The 15,999-nt window shown below is 37.2% G+C and overlaps 1 protein-coding gene across 8 annotated transcripts in view; it reads right to left on the bottom strand.

Annotated features, from left to right (window-relative positions):
• Nucleotides 1-1,219: 1,219 nt before the first annotated feature.
• The window catches only part of CD200 (CD200 molecule), a 30,970-nt gene continuing 16,190 nt past the window's right edge, over nt 1,220-15,999 (bottom strand). For 5 of the 8 annotated variants that reach the window (XM_025376463.1, XM_025376465.1, XM_025376469.1 and 2 more), the window contains 2 exons: nt 14,772-14,879; nt 1,220-2,501 (listed from right to left, as the gene is read on the bottom strand). In XM_025376463.1, coding sequence (XP_025232248.1) covers nt 2,494-2,501; nt 14,772-14,879 — 116 coding nt within the window. In that variant the 3' untranslated portion in view covers nt 1,220-2,493. Of the gene's footprint in view, nt 2,502-14,621; nt 14,880-15,999 lie in introns of those variants that run through there. The other 3 variants (XM_025376466.1, XM_025376462.1, XM_025376464.1) reach the window with 2 other exon arrangements.

The raw sequence follows: 15,999 nt of genomic DNA, 5'->3' as shown, positions 1-15,999 counted from the left end.
ATACAAAAAAGCACCCGTAGTTGAAAGTTTAGGGTAAGTATGGGAGGGCTGGTGAGCAGCCCCCCCACTGTGAGAGGGCAGGAGACACGGAGGAGAAAGCAAGGCTGTGGTGTTCTACATGGAGCCACCTTCTCAGCATGCTCTCAATTACCCTTTCCTTCTCCTCTTTATCTCTCTATAACCTCCCAAGTCTTCCCCATCAAACATACCTATCCTAAGTCCAAGTATCTCAACATCCTGAAAAGTAACTGAAAAGCCATTTAATAAGCCAATTTAAATTGAATTATTAACAATAGATAAAAATTAGTCTTTGAGCTGTCTCTGCATTTTGAGGAGGAGCTCTCAGTAATGCAATGGCCTAAAGTCCTGGTTAAAAGGTGAACTGCTTAGGTACCATGAAGACAGATGTTTAGCAAGGAGTTCCTTTGAAAAAGACTCATGACATCTTGCCATAAGGTGTTTTCCTTCTTTGCCTATACTTTAAATCAGCAGTCTTTAGCATTGTCCCTGAGACCATCTCAGGGGGTCCACATAATCAAAAAATTATTGTCATGATAACACCAATAAATTATTTGACTTTTTCGCTCTCATTCTCTAATAAATGTGCCCCCGAAGTCTTCCAGAAGCTGTATGATGTATGACGTTGGCATCACTCTGATAGCTAGTAGGATATATGGTTATATACTTTTGTATTTAAATTTTATCGGTTTTAATTTCAAATATGATAAATATCAACAGATATAATTCACATTACAGAAAAAGCTCTTTGGGATCCCCAATGATGTTTTTAAATGTGTAAAGGGGTCCTAAGACCAAAATGTTTGAGAACTATTGCGTTAAGTCATTCTGTCTGATCTAGTGCCAATTTAGCACAGATACTAGAAATACAGAAAAATACAAGGGGATGATTCCCACTAAATTCAAAACTATATGAGCTAATCAGTCTGCAAAGGTTGGTATTTAAAAGCAAAATCAAAAGAACATATATAAGGAAGTGCTGCAGAGCTGATAGGGTCATGTCAAAAGGACATAGGTACCAACTCAAAGGAGCTCACACTGGCCAGGCATCTGATTTGTGTTTTTGTGATTAGTCAGAAGCATCAACTCATCTTTTAGGAGGCGGAAGATAGAGAGGAGGGGAGGGTTTTACATATCATGGGAAAAGACAAGGATTATCATTCATTTCCACATTTCCCAAGAGAATATCATAAGCCAAATATTTGGAGCCAACACTTTTAATTGTTCAATATTTTACTACAAATATAAGAAACAATACAGAATTAAATAACACATGAAAATCTTGCGCACGCTCTCTCTATATATAAATATCCAATATAACAGTGAAAACAACTTACACTTTAATTCCTAGGCCACTGGATAGACACAGACAAAGCAAAAGATACTGAAAAAGCAACTAATTTGGTCTTACGGTTATTAAAGATTCAACATCATTCCACTAGCTGGAACAATATCTTTAGAACAAAGGAATTGTATGCTCATATTTGCCTCCTTTGCTATTATGAAAAGTTAATGCATGGCAACAGAAGTCAGCAGAGACAAAGCATATGAACTGGCTGACTGCTATACAGGAAATCTCCTAAACATCTGTTTTCATAATGTATTTTCATTATATGAGGCTGAATTTAGAATGACTTAAAATAGGGCTGGGTCATGTTATAAGACAAATGGACAGGGAAAGCATGCTTCTCAAAAAATGTGAGCTATTCTAAGACTAACAATATTTATCCAGCTATAAAAATAGGTAAGCTAAATGAATAAGTTAAGATTGCCAATGTTACTTCACAATAAATTCAGTCCTATTTTTGTTGGAGTAAATCTCACAGAAGCACATGAAGAACAGCAGTGAAACCAATGATTCTAGCAAGGCCAGCTATTAGCAAAGCAGTAAGCAGGAAGTGGACTAGATACCAAATGATGGGGAAACAGACTCATAGACCTAAGAATATAGGAAGAAGGGATATAACATCAACAGAAAGGCAAAAGGTCATCTCTCTGTATTCTTTCTTCTCTCTCTCTTTCACTTCTTTCCTCTTTGCTTATTCCCTTTTTTTTTTCTAGAATTACATTTTAAATTAAGTTTTAGAGCTATGTGGTAAATTATTTGGTCCAATTCCTTTATACTTTGGATGAGGTAAAGTGACTAACAGAGGTCCCCACCAGTAGGAGTCCAAGTCAGTCTGTGAGCTCAGTGCTCCTGATACTAAGTCCAGTGCTCTTTCAACCACATAACATGGCATTGCTTTACAAAATCAAGTCCTACAACAGACCTGAGAGGTAAAATGACTTCCTCTTGGGATTCAAACACTGAGTAGCTCAGATGGCAGTAAAAAGTCGTGGGATCCTTAAGGCTTTCGCTCCCACCTCTTTTGCTCTTTCAGGTCCTTTGGAGAATGGCCCCTTTTCCTCCTGCTTTTCTCTCGTGTCAAATTCAAGTAGACCAGGGAATCACTTTCAGGGTGCTGTGTGACTCATTTAGGGCTCTGGATAAAAGAGAAACAAGGTATTAACTTTGGACACTTATAAATTCTATCATAATATATTTTAAGAAGATAAATAATAGAAAGATTAAGAAACACAGAATTATTCTAGTGTATATTCATTGGCAAAGATAAAGAAGTAGACATTTCTGACCCAGTATGAGGTGAGGGGACTACGACTATTTACAAGAACAAAAGTAGACTGGATGCGGTGGCTCATGGCTGTAAGTCCAGTGTTTTGGGAGGCCGACGTGGGAGGATATTTTAGCCCAGTTCAAGACCAGTCTGGGAAACATAGTAAGACCTTGTATCTACAAAAAATAAAAATAAAAATAAATAGCTGGACATGGTGGTATGCACCTGTAGTCCTAGCTACTCAGGAGGCTGAGGCATGAGGATAACTTGAGCCCAGGAGATTGGGGCTGTGGTGAGTTATGATCTCACCACTGCACTCCAGCCCCAGGCAATATAGCAAGATGTTATCTCTAAAAAACAAAGAGTAAAACAGAACCAAAACAAAAATAAAAGGACATATGTGATCCTAGGAAATAATGGTTTAGCCAATCACCAAAGATTACAAGTAAAGGAACATGTTCAAAAATTCCAAATGATCAAAATGTATTCCATTTGTAAGCTTTGTTTCTGATGGATAATAACTCACTGGATGTCAGGGTAGAAATGGTCATGAAGTAGAGGCCTTTCTGAGGGCTAATGGCTTTCTGGCACATACTGGGAGCCTGGGAGCCTCTCAAGGCACATAGATGATGACGTGAAAGACTTGGAATTTTATCTTGGCACCACCTCTCACTTTCTGTGTCATCTTAGGTAATTATTTACCAGCACCTGCAAAGTTCTGCACATTTTAGATCCTGCCAAATATTTCTAACATCAGATATCAATGGACCATGGAAAGACCATCTTTCCCCAACATGGCTCAATACTTTTCAATTTAAATAGTAAAAATGAAGTACTAGAAAAATGACATAAAATAATTAGACATAATATAATTCATTTTTAAATTATTAGATTTAACAGATGTAAAATTACTGTCAAATTCTTATCATAAAGTATAAGCATTTATTTTCAATTACGTACTTATTTTGCTTCAGACTAGTAAAGAACACTTCTTGGATGGGCAACCATCCTCAGACCATATTTGGAGTAACACTGCTCTGAAATATATCTATAGATAGATATAGATATAGATAAAAGCTATATATATTTTTTGAGATGAAGTCTCGCTGTGTCAACCAAGCTAGAATGCAGTGGCGCAATCTCTCCTCACTGCAACCTCCACCTCCTGGATTCAAGTGATTCTCCTGCCTCAGCCTCCTGAGTAGCTGGGAGTAGAGGTACATGCCACTATGCCTGGCTAATTTTCATACTTTCAGTAGAGATGGGGTTTCACTATGTTGGCCAGGCTGGTACCAAACTCCTGACCTCAGGTGATCTGCCCACCTCGGCCTCCCAAAGTGCTGGGATTATAGAAGTGCGCCACCGCACCCTGTACAATATTAACGACTTTTCTGCGTTAGAGCTTTCACATTTGCAATTAATTTGCTAAAAGCCACTCTTCGGCTGTCTCCTCCATGGCTGGCTTATTCTCTCCTTGCAGGTCTCTGATTAAAAGTCACCACCTCAGCGAAGCCTTCCCTAACAAATTCCAAGTAACTGTTATCCTTTTCAAGTTATCCTCTTTCATTGCATGCTATATTTTATATTATTCTATATTATTTCCTTGTGCAAAATCTCATGTTTGAATAGTATCCTTATTTGTTGATTCACTTGTCATTTCTCTGCCTGTCCCCCTAACGAGTCATCTCCATTAAAATGGCAAGGTTCGGCCGGGCGCGGTGGCTCAAGCCTGTAATCCCAGCACTTTGGGAGGCCGAGACGGGCGGATCACGAGGTCAGGAGATCGAGACCATCCTGGCTAACACGGTGAAACCCCGTCTCTACTAAAAAATACAAAAAACTAGCTGGGCGAGGTGGCGGGCGCCTGTAGTCCAGCTACTCGGGAGGCTGAGGCAAGAGAATGGCGGGAACCCGGGAGGCGGAGCTTGCAGTGAGCTGAGATCCGGCCACTGCACTCCAGCCTGGGCGACAGAGCGAGACTCCGTCTCAAAAAAAAAAAAAAAAGGCAAGGTTCTGTTTTGTTCATTATAGTATAATAACCAGTGCTAATTACAATGCCAAGCATATTAAAAATTATTAATAAATACTTATAAAATGAATGAATTGAACTTCTGTGAATTTGGTTTTGTCATCTATCAGATGGAAATACTTTCCTTATCAATTTGCTGTGAGAATTAAATGTAATAACTTCTAGGTCTAGTCCTTTTGTCTCATGAACATCCATTTAAATATTTAAGAACACCCTCCATACCCTCCTTTCATCGCAATTACAAAGTTTTATCTTCTGAAATCTAAGTACTGTTTTCCCTGAGTGGTAAGACTATGCATTTTGAACTAACCATTACCAATAACAGAATTTATAATTCTTATATGACCTAACTACTGACTGGAATCCAGAATAATAATCCAAATGATAGCATGGTTTCCTTTAAAGATCACTAGTATATATTTTTGTTGTTGTTATTGTTTGTTTGTTTTTAAAAAGCTCTTAAATTAAGCCTGACTTTGAATGGTTGATTACTTGATTTTGTATATGGTCTGAAGAAGTTTTTCCTTTCTCTAAAATAAAGTTTCTATATATCTACCTCTATCTCCCTCCGTCGCCTCAAAGGCCATGCTTTACTCACAGCCCTTGCCAGAGCAAAACCTTTTAGGATTCTTCTAAACTCTAGAATACCTAAGGACTACCTGAAGTACTGGTTAATTTGCAGATACACAGGACACTTGTAGAGAATGTGATTCTTTGTGTTTTCGTGTGGTTCAGGAATATACTTTCGTTTTCTTTCTTTCTCTCTTTCTTTCTTTCTTTCTCTTTCTCTGTCTCTCTCTCTCTCTCTTTCTTTCTTTTTTTCTTTCTTTCTCTGTTTCTTTCCTCTCTCTTTCTTTCCTCTCTCTCTCTCATTTTTCTTTCTTTCTCTGTTTTCTTTCTTTTTGGATTGGGTAATCTATGAAGCAATGTATGAGGGAACAAAAATAATAAGACAAGTTTAAAACATATGGAATAGAGAGTGAAGAAACTGTTTATTGCAGAGAAGACAGAGCAGCCAAGTTGTGGTAAGAATAGGAGAAACTAGATGCAAAACTCATGAATCAGTGCTGATAGGAAACCTAGGGCAGCTTTCGATCTACAAGTACCTTCAGGCAGCTACTCTTCTTGACATGTGGCAGTTTAGTTTCCTGGAAATCCATTTAGACACATCCTTACAGGAACTGTCCTCCCTCTACCCCTGACTTGCACTAGCTTCAGTGAGCACTGTCTTCTCACACTCTTACAAAAAAAAATTTCTAACCAAAACAGTTTCTCTTCTTCAAAAAGAGATACTATTGCACTAGCAGGAAATCAGTTTTTGGCATCACAAGTTCATCTAGGCATCACAAGCTCATTCAGGCATCACAAGTTCATTCAGGATCTGCATGTTTTTAGTACACACATTTTCTGATTCTGTCTCCCCACTGGGTCCCCACAAATTTCTCCCAAGGCTACTACTGAAATGACTTATATAGCGGGTCCTCCAACAACATCCTTTCATTCCACAACATCTTGTTATAATGTTGATGAGAAAAACAATAGATTCCCGTCCAGGGCCACTGTGTGGAGTTAGCACATTCTCCCTAAGTCTGCAAGGGTTTTCTCTGGATACTCCGGTTCCCCCTACATCCCAAACATGTACTGCATGTTATGTAAACTGGCATGTCCAAATGGTCCCAGTCTGAGTAACTCTGTGTGTGTGTGTGTGTGTGTCTGAATGCCCCCTGCTATGGGATGACATCCTGTCTGGTGGCAGTTTCTGCCTTGCATCCTGAGCTGCCAGGATAGGCTCTGGCCACCCATGCCCTTGAACTAAAATCACTGGGTAAATAATTATCTCACTTGTTTTTGTTACTCTTTCTTAAATGTATGCATAGCTCACATTTATTTCAATGTTTAATATTAGAAACATTTTGGTCTTTATTAAAAGTTTGGTGATGTTTTTGAGACCAGAAATATGCCATAGGAACTTAAGTCTTGTTTCTATCATGTAGCCTGTGGTAAAATTGGTTTTGTTACATGCCATTTTGCTTAAACCTGCAGTTTCTAAGAACCTATTAATGACATTAAGACTTACTGTATGTGTTCTTCTCCCTTCCAAATACTCATGCCCAAGTGTCCAAACAGGTTCAGATAACTTCTGAAATCTTCCTCAAAGCTTTGCTAACTGCTACAATTCCTAAGTTTTTCCCTCCATTTATCTCTCTAAACTCGTCCCTCCTTGAACATTTGTACAATTCATGAAAATATACATCGATAAAATGAAAAAGGACCTTAGATTTAGTAATGATAAAAATGAACATTTGTTAGAAACTTACACTGCCACATTGGTGTGCCAGAGCTTTACTGGCTCATGCTGATGGTTAAATTGTTAGTAGCTTGAAATTTGCTGTAGTGGGAACATTTACTTCATAGAAGTTGGCGAAAGCTACAAATAAGCACTCCACCCCTCTCCTCCCAAGCCAGCGTTCTAGCGTATCATTCGTTTTAGGCACTTTTCTAAGCACTTGTATGTATTCCCCTTTAAATCTTCACAACATTCTTATGAGATACAGTTACAATTATTATCCCCATCTTACTCAATGAGGAAAGGGAGGCATAGGGAAGTTAAATGGCTTGTCCAAAGGTACTCAGCTAATTTGTAAGGGACAGGATTTGATCAAAATCACTAAGTGATTGTTCATTATTGCAAATAAAAATGACTAACTAGAAAACAACCAATTTTATATGTCATTGGCTATCATCCTTGCCAGAATTAACAGTTGAAAACTTTAAACTCTTGAAGGAGAAATATTGTAGAAATAAATATCACACTCAGTTTCTCAATTATTTCATGTGGCCTTGGTTAAGATGAAAAGAATTCCAGTTAGATAGGAGTAATAACTTCAAGAGATCTATTGTACAACATGGTGACTATGGTTAATAACAATGTATTGTAGACTTGAATATTACTGACAGAGTAGATTTTATGTGTTCATACCACAAAAAAATAAGTATGTGAGGCAATACACGTGTTAAGTAGCTTGATTTAGCCATTCTACAATGTATACGTATATACAAATATCATGTTGTACACCATAAATACATACAATTTCTATTTTCAATTAAAAAATAAAAACAAAAATTCATAATAATAGTTTAAAAAAGATTAAAAGAAAATTGTGTACACAATCCCAAAGGTATTTAATGAGAACTCTTTAAAGGACTTTCAAAATACAAGGCTAGCATTTCTTTTCATTATATAAAAATGGGAGAAGTTTGGAGAATTTATAAACTAGTTGTCAGGCCTCTGAGCCCAAGCCAAGTCATCGCATCCCCTGTGACTTGCACATATACACCCAGATGGCCTGAAGTAAATGAAGAATCACAAAAGAAGTGAAAATGTCCTACCCCTGCCTTAACTGATAACATTCCACCACAAAAGAAGTGGAAATGACCAGTCTTTGCCTCAAGTGACGACATTACCTTGGAAAGTCCTTTTCCTGGCTCATCCTGGCTCAAAAAGCTCCCCCACTGAGCACCTTGCAACTCCCCACTCCTGCCCGCCAGAGAACAACCCCCCTTTGACTGTAATTTTCCTTTACCTACACAAATCCTATAAAATGGCCCCACCCTTATCTCCCTTCGCTGACTCTCTTTTCAGACTCAGCCCGCCTGCATCCAGGTGATTACAAAGCTTTATTGCTCACACAAAACCTGTTTGGTGGTCTCTTCACACGGACGCGCATGACACTAGTATCCACAGAGACTCAGAGCTAGCAGCATTGGTCAGTCATCATGAAATTCTATCTAGTTTGAATACTGATAAGGGCAAGAGGCTCTCTTTTGATAGTCTCTCGTTCATAAATTTCCATAATTGTGCCTCATGAAATGCGGAATTTAACACTGAAGTTGTGATTTTTGCAAAATGTGTCTTGCGTGTTTGTAGTACAAAATCTCATTTGTTCTTTATTTACTAGAAGAAATTGTATTTTTTTTTACAATATGGTTATTTTTAGAGATTAAAATTATTCAAATTAATTGTACTGAACACACGTTTATTTCTTAATTTTTTTCTGATATTTCTAACATTTTTTTTCTACTTAATATGCTTCATCAAATATATATATATATTTTTAGCTCTGTCTTTAAAAAAATTGTTAGTGGAAGAACTGCTCTACTGCATATGGGCTGCTGAAATCAATTAGGGCCTATAAATGGGAATTTTGAAGAATTCTGAAAATGAAATGAAAAGCATTGAGGCTCCTAAAATCTATAATGACCTAATAAGGTGACTCTGCAAGTATTAGGGACTGAGAAATTCCCAGTTGAATAAGTTATGATAAATAGGGAAAGACCAATTTGGTTATATGCCTACTATCACTACACAGAGTGAGGAATAGAATTTTCCCACTTTGAACTTTCACAGTTCTCTGTGAACTTGTGTTTACGGGATGCTTATGACTAAGACAGAGGAAGTCAGAATTGCTTCCTCTATGAAAAGGTGGAAACAGGGAGAAGCAGGAAATATGCAATAACTGATATTCTAAGGAAAAAAGTCTTTGTGATATTACAGTTAGTGATAGATTTCGTAATATTACAGTTAGTGATAACTAACAAGGGAAATTAACAAGGGAAAGCAGAAGTGATGCTTTTGCGTTACAGATTTGAGAGACAAAATATAATCTTGGAAAATAAAGCCTTGCCTGGTCAGAGGTTCTGACCAGGTTTTGAAGTTCTTTGATAGAGAGTTGCCAAGAGCAGAGCAAAGGCTATGGAATTACAAAGAGAGAATGCTTCCACTGGGAGGTCGGCTGTCACTCCAAGCAACTCACTCCCACACCCTCTTAGCATTTGTGGTAGGCATAATAATGGCACCCCAAACACATCCATATTCTAATTCCAGGAATCTGTGATTATGTTACTTTACATGGCAAAAGGAATTTTGCTGATGTGATTAAATTAAGGACCCTGAGATGGATTATGCAGTAGGACCCAATGTAATCACAAGGATCCTTATAAGAGAAAAAGGAGATTTAGAGTGATTTAGAGTGATTCAATGTGAAAAAGACTCAATTGGACCTTGTTGGCTTTGAAGATGCAAGGCAAGGAACGTGGGCAGTCTCTAAAAGCAGGAAAAGAGAGAGAGGGAAAAAAAGGATTCTCCCCTAGAGTCTCCAGAAAGGAATAGACGTCTCCCTGCAGACACCTTGTTTTAAACCCAATGAGACCCATGTTGGACTTCTGACCTCAGAATTGCAGTATAATACATGTGTGTTGTTTTAAGCCACTAAGTTTGTAATAATTTGGTAAAGGAGCAATAGAAAATTAATACAGCATTTATGATGTTTCCCCCTCTGTAAGCCATGTTGAGTACTTTCATTAAGTGGCCCAGTCTTTTCCGGTTTAAATAGCATACAGTAGGTTTCTTTTGTTAGTAGAGGCTAGGGTCTTGGATCTTGTTAGGTCTTGTTTAGAGGCAAGCTTATTAGTACATGGGTGTGACCATACTACTGAAATGCATGACGATTCCAAAGAAAACAAGCTGGTAATGAACACTAGGTAAAGGATATATGCAAGCTAAAATGCAAAAGGAGCAGAGATGTTAGAAGATTTTTCAGCTGGGGGATTTTCTCATTCTTTCTGTTTTTCATTAATTAATCTAACAGGTACTGACAGCTAATCTCCTTAAAGCAGCCCCATGGCCAAAAAGCCAAGGGAATGAGTATGACATTTGAGGACTGAACACGCACTTAATTATTGGGCAGGAGACTGAGATGTCTCGATTCCTAGAGATGTTCCCCACATATAGATGGAAACTTAAAATTTGAGTCACCTACGCCCATGTGGGTTTAGGTGTTAGAGAGAACAGCAAAGAACAGCTCCAGGCAAGAATGTCCAGGCATTGAGAATCTGTTTGCTAAGGGTTTTGTGATAAGATTATGTATGTCATCTTGGCATGATAGGTAAATCGTGCAAAATTTGTAAAATTTTTGCAGAAAAATAGCCTTGGAATTCAAGATTCTCTATTGCTTTTCTCATGTAAAGCATCACATTCCTTCCTCCTGGAACTATGAGGATACTGGGGTAGGGGTGGGTAGTGCCATTCATCCACTACTTTTTGAGCAAAGCGAAGATTCTTATTTCACACAGCCCAGACAGAGGGCTACCCATTCATACAGCCTTTGTATATGAAGCAAAAGTGCTTTCTGAGCAAAGCGAAGGTTGTTATTTCAGGAGGGGGGAATAGATATTCTTTGCTTTCCCCTTTCAACTAATGACCAATTACACCATCACAAACTGTTTATTGAACATCTTTGTTGTTTGTATTAAGTATTAAGCTTAAAATGGGAGAAAGTGACATTCTGTTACTCGGGAAATGACGTGTTATTAACTTTGCCATTGTTACTATACATTGCCAGGAACCCATTCATAGGTTAGGTTATTGTGAAGAGAAGCAAATCAAGATAAATATACAACTCATGGAGATGAAAAATATACTTCTACATGGATTAGCTAGTACTTGAAAAAAAGTAAAGTTTGGCATATAAATTTTACATGATTGTCTGAATTTTCTATTGTTCTCCAAAGCAGCCTTGACTCAAACAAACCAAAGCAAAGCAAACCAAACCAAACAAAATAAAGCTGCCTAAAAACTGGGTGATTGTCTATGATGATCTGCCCCAAAGTGAAGTTTTTTTTATTGTTTGTTTCTGAGAAGCACGTAATTGTTGGTGGGTTGACTAATGAGAAATAAAAGATTATTCTCAACTCCAAATTTAACTACATTGTCATATATGCGAAAGGGACAACTTTATGAAATCACTGGGTTTTAGTAGAAAGAACTATTTTGAGATGGTGGAAAATTTCCCTAGGAAATTTTAATTTTTTCTCACTGTTTTAAAGTACTGGATTCATGAAAGACAAAAGAATATTCTTTGAAATCTTATTAGTCTTACTGTGGTAGTCTCCTGGGAAGTAACTGTGGTAATTCTATCAGGAATGGTGCAGAGAAATGGCCTGTGCTGCTTTACAGTTGGAAAAAACCAACATCATGCTCTCTGGCATTATACAGGATCACAAGAAAAGTAATGGTAGTCTAACTTCTATGTAAAAATAACATCAGTAACTATAAGTTTGCTTACACATTTGTGAGCAATGAGTAGTGATTATCACCTAAAATAAACTTTTCTTTTGGTCATTTACCCAACACAGAATTGACCTTACTTAACAGACTTACCTTACTTACCAGATTTTTATTATTGGCTACTAGACAGCTACATGAAGATAATTATTTGTCTGCTCACACTCAATAAATTCAAGAACTAATTCATTTGTCTCCTTTGCTTTTTTACAAACTCTAAACACACACACTCTCTCTCTCTCTCTCAGTTCCACCTCTTCCCTTTCCTTTTCTGTTCACATCACCATTTTTGAGGTCACCAAGTTCAAAACCTTTGTATTATTTTGGACCAATCATGTTTTCCTGCCCATTCAGAAATGTTAATGTTTTCAGAAGATGATGGAAAGAAAAAGAGAAAGAAAAGAAAAGTAAGAATGAAAACAAATGGAAGGCAAATGTGTAGGACTATTCCCCTTCCTCACAAAATATCAACCAGAATTTGTTAATTGTAGAAATAAAAAGTGTCGCTGTTTTCTATGATTTTCTCTTCTTTCTCTTTTCTTTGTCCCAGCTTTTTGTATAACCTAAAGTTTGGTCTAAATGAACCAGTATTTGCTTAGCCCTGAGCACTTAAGCTTCAGCATAATCGACACTTGGTTTTACTAGCTGTTGAAGTATATGAAGCCAAATTATCTGGCTGTTAAACTTTTCTAAATCAATTGTTATAGTTTGCATACTTGACCCTGCAAACCTCATGTTGAAATCTGATCCCCAGTGTTAGAGGTAGGGCTTAATGGGAGGTGTTTAAGGGGGAAGATCCATCGAGAATTGATTAATGCCCTTGGTGCGAGTGTGTTCTCTCTCTGTTAGTTCCCATGAGAGCTGGTAAAGCAGCCTGGCAGCACCCTCTTTTGTTTTCCCGTCTCGCCATCTGATCTCTGCACACACTGGCTCCCCTTTGCCTTCTGCTATGAGTGGAGGCAGCTTGAGGCCCTCACCAGAAGCAGATGTTGGCACTGTGCTTGTATAGCCTTCAGAAGCCAAATAAACCTCTTTTCTTTATGAATTACCCAGCCTCAGGTATCTTTTATAAGCAATACAAATGGAAAAGAAACGAGTCAAAAATCCAGTCATTGAAAATATGCCACTGAACATTCAGAGGAATTAATTCAATTGGCCATCTGTCATGAAGACATCATCAGTCAATGGCAATCCTGATGTGTACAGGACTCAACATAGGCTCAGGTATTTATTTCATAAGTGAGAAAAAACTTAGGCAGAGAAATAAGCTGACTCTTTTTGCTTCAAGAATCGGATATTGGCATTGAATGACTCTATTTCCCAGAAAATCCAAGACATGCTTAATGAACAAGGGTAATAATTTTGCATGTCTCTTTCCAGTAGAGTTTACCTCGGGCTTGAGAAGACTGCATTATAAGACTTTTGCCCAAGAGGGACTTTTAAAAATGAATTTAAATACTTCATACTTTTCTGCTTGCACTTTCCAAAAGAAAAGGGTATTGACAGTAAGCACAGATTAAGTGAATGCAGCTGATGACAATAGCGCCTTTCAAGTCAAGACACTGGGGCATCAGTAATGACAGGAAGAACATTTGGCAAAGGTCAGGGCACCAGGGTTTAGTCCTAGTCTGCTCTTAAAAAACTGTATGAACTTATGGAAGGAAGTCAGCTTTCCTCTCTGAGCTTCAGTTTCCTAATTGGAAAAGAAAAATATCCGGATAAAGTAGAATCAAACAGACTTCTGTCTTTGATGTTTTTTCTGTGGAGCATTTACGAGTTCCATAGGCTAATAATTATGTGCAATAAGATTAACTGATTTGTGATCTTCTCTCCTGGACAGAACAAATACCTTTACCTACTTTTGCAAAGGGGCCACTGACACTGAAGGCTTTTTGTGTGTTTTATAAACTACAAGAATTAATCTGGAGGATTATGCAAAATAAAGTGGTCAAAAACTTGAAACATGAACAAAAACATAAAAATATAAACATAAAACTAAAGGAAACATTTCTATAAAACATAAAATGAAAGGAAAAAATGAGTGAGAGTTTTAATCAAAGTCTAAAATAGCAATCAAAGCCAACTCTTTTTCTTTCTGACCCCTATCCTTCAGCCATCTGAAATGGAGGGAACTCCCATATTACCCTTTCACCCTAGCAAATTCCCATTACACAAAACATAAACTGCAGCTTTGTATTCACTTCAATAAATTATGCACTGTCTTCAGAAACCAAAGACATTTCATTCTTTGTCTCTAGCTCACTCCTCTTGCTTTATAGTGTCTCTTGTTTTATAATTTCTCACAATATCTTAGACTGACATTTATGAGGTACTGAATTTACAATAGAAGAAAAGGAATTGAAAAAAAATCACCTTAAAAATTCTTTCTGTCGTCAGTCAGTTCATTCAGTAAATTAACATTTATTCAGCCCCTGGTATATACAAGATGCTGTGGTAGTTGTGAAAGATAAAGAGAAATTTATAGTCTAGAAGGGCAGAACGACACGACACAGTTACTGTAAGCATGGATCACTTGCATGATGCTGATAGTGTTTGAGGCATCGTGGGAGTATAACACAGAAAGTGCTACTTAATGAGTGACCATAATTGGACAATTTCAGTCTCTTAAATGGGAGATGGCCTGTGAAGTGCTATAAAAAGAGAAGAGATTGTCCTTCTCATTAATGAGTGGAAAGGGCCTTGCATGGGTGCCAGACTTCATTCTTTGATTTTATCACCGTTGTTTGATTTAATTAGCTTTTAAGTTATCTTAGCAAACAAAAAGCAGAAATGTCCAATTTAATGTCCAATTGCAAGAAAACGCCCTGACGCATTTTAAAACAGTATCAACATTTCTGTATTTTGGAAACAACAAACAAAATACATTGTTGCCATTCCCTTATTTATAATTTCAAATGACTCACTAAATGTCATTAAAAATAAAATTTAATTTATGTCATTTTTTGAACTCCCTATGATGACTCACCTCGATCCTGATTCCGGTGACGTTTCCAGTACAGTAAGATTGAGATTAGGACCAGGAGAATTACCAGGGAAACAATGCTTAACAATAGTGGAACTGAAAACCAATAGCCTACAGATATTGAAGAAAGAAAAAGGAAAATGATGTCACAGAGGAAATTGTTGAGGCAAAAAGTGATAAAGCAATAGAGTCGAGCTTTTAGTTAAAATTATCCTTAAATACATACATGTGTAGGTTTATACGCATGACTTCATATTATTTTAATAATATTTAGATATTAGTAATAGCTAACATGTTTTATCTGGCTACTATGTAGTAAGAGCTTTAAACTTATTTAATCCTCAGAACATCCCAAGAGTTATTATTTTCTAACAGATTTAAAGAAAACTGAGGCTTTGAGACTTTAACTGAGATCAAAATCAGAATAACAAGTGGGATAGCCAAGGCTTGGTTGAAAGTCTGTTTGCCTCTAAAGCGCATATTCTTTGCCATACTGTCTCTTAAAAGAATATATGTTTATTGAGGAAATTGTGGAAAATACAGAGAAGTATAAAGAAAAAAACATGAATCTCATGATTTCAACCCCCAGAGATAACTCATCTCTAAGGTTTTATTAAATTTCTTCTTATCTATGTCTTTAATGCAACTCAGCCTAAATATCAGTTCCTCAGTGTCATGTTGCAATGCAAAGGCAAATGAGGAACTCCTTGGGTCTCTAGCATCTTCTCCATACCTCCATAATGGAATTCGTCACATCATTATTTAACTGAACACTTCAGACCTCAGACAGGGATTTGTCTGATTTCTACAGTTCCAGTGCTTGACATAATGCTTTGAGCATGGAAGATTTTTCGTCAACGTTCACAGAATAAACAAACATTATAGAGGCGGTATATAAACACTGTAAGTGATACAAGTCAAATCTGGCATTCTTGGAAAAAAAAAAAAAAGACATTCTTTTTTAGGTTCTTGTTTCTCCGGGAAATATACTCTTGGCCATGGCTGAATCTGAAGATCTCTTCACAAATATCCAAATCCAACACTGCAAGTCTTTTTGACCAAATTTACCTAAATATCCAATTTCTGATTAGTCTGAGTTTTCAGGGACTCCAAAGGCCACTGCACTAAAGAGGTGGGTGTAGAAAGCTTTTCCAGTTTATTGCTCATAATTTCTCCAAAAAAGAGGAGTAATATTTTTTGGGAGGCTTATTACTGACTGCTTCATCCCGAG

The sequence above is a fragment of the Theropithecus gelada genome, chromosome 2, assembly GCF_003255815.1.
Source record: "Theropithecus gelada isolate Dixy chromosome 2, Tgel_1.0, whole genome shotgun sequence".
Lineage (NCBI taxonomy): Eukaryota > Metazoa > Chordata > Mammalia > Primates > Cercopithecidae > Theropithecus > Theropithecus gelada.
Note: the sequence above shows the minus strand (reverse complement) of the source record. Positions and strands in the feature narration are given on the sequence as shown.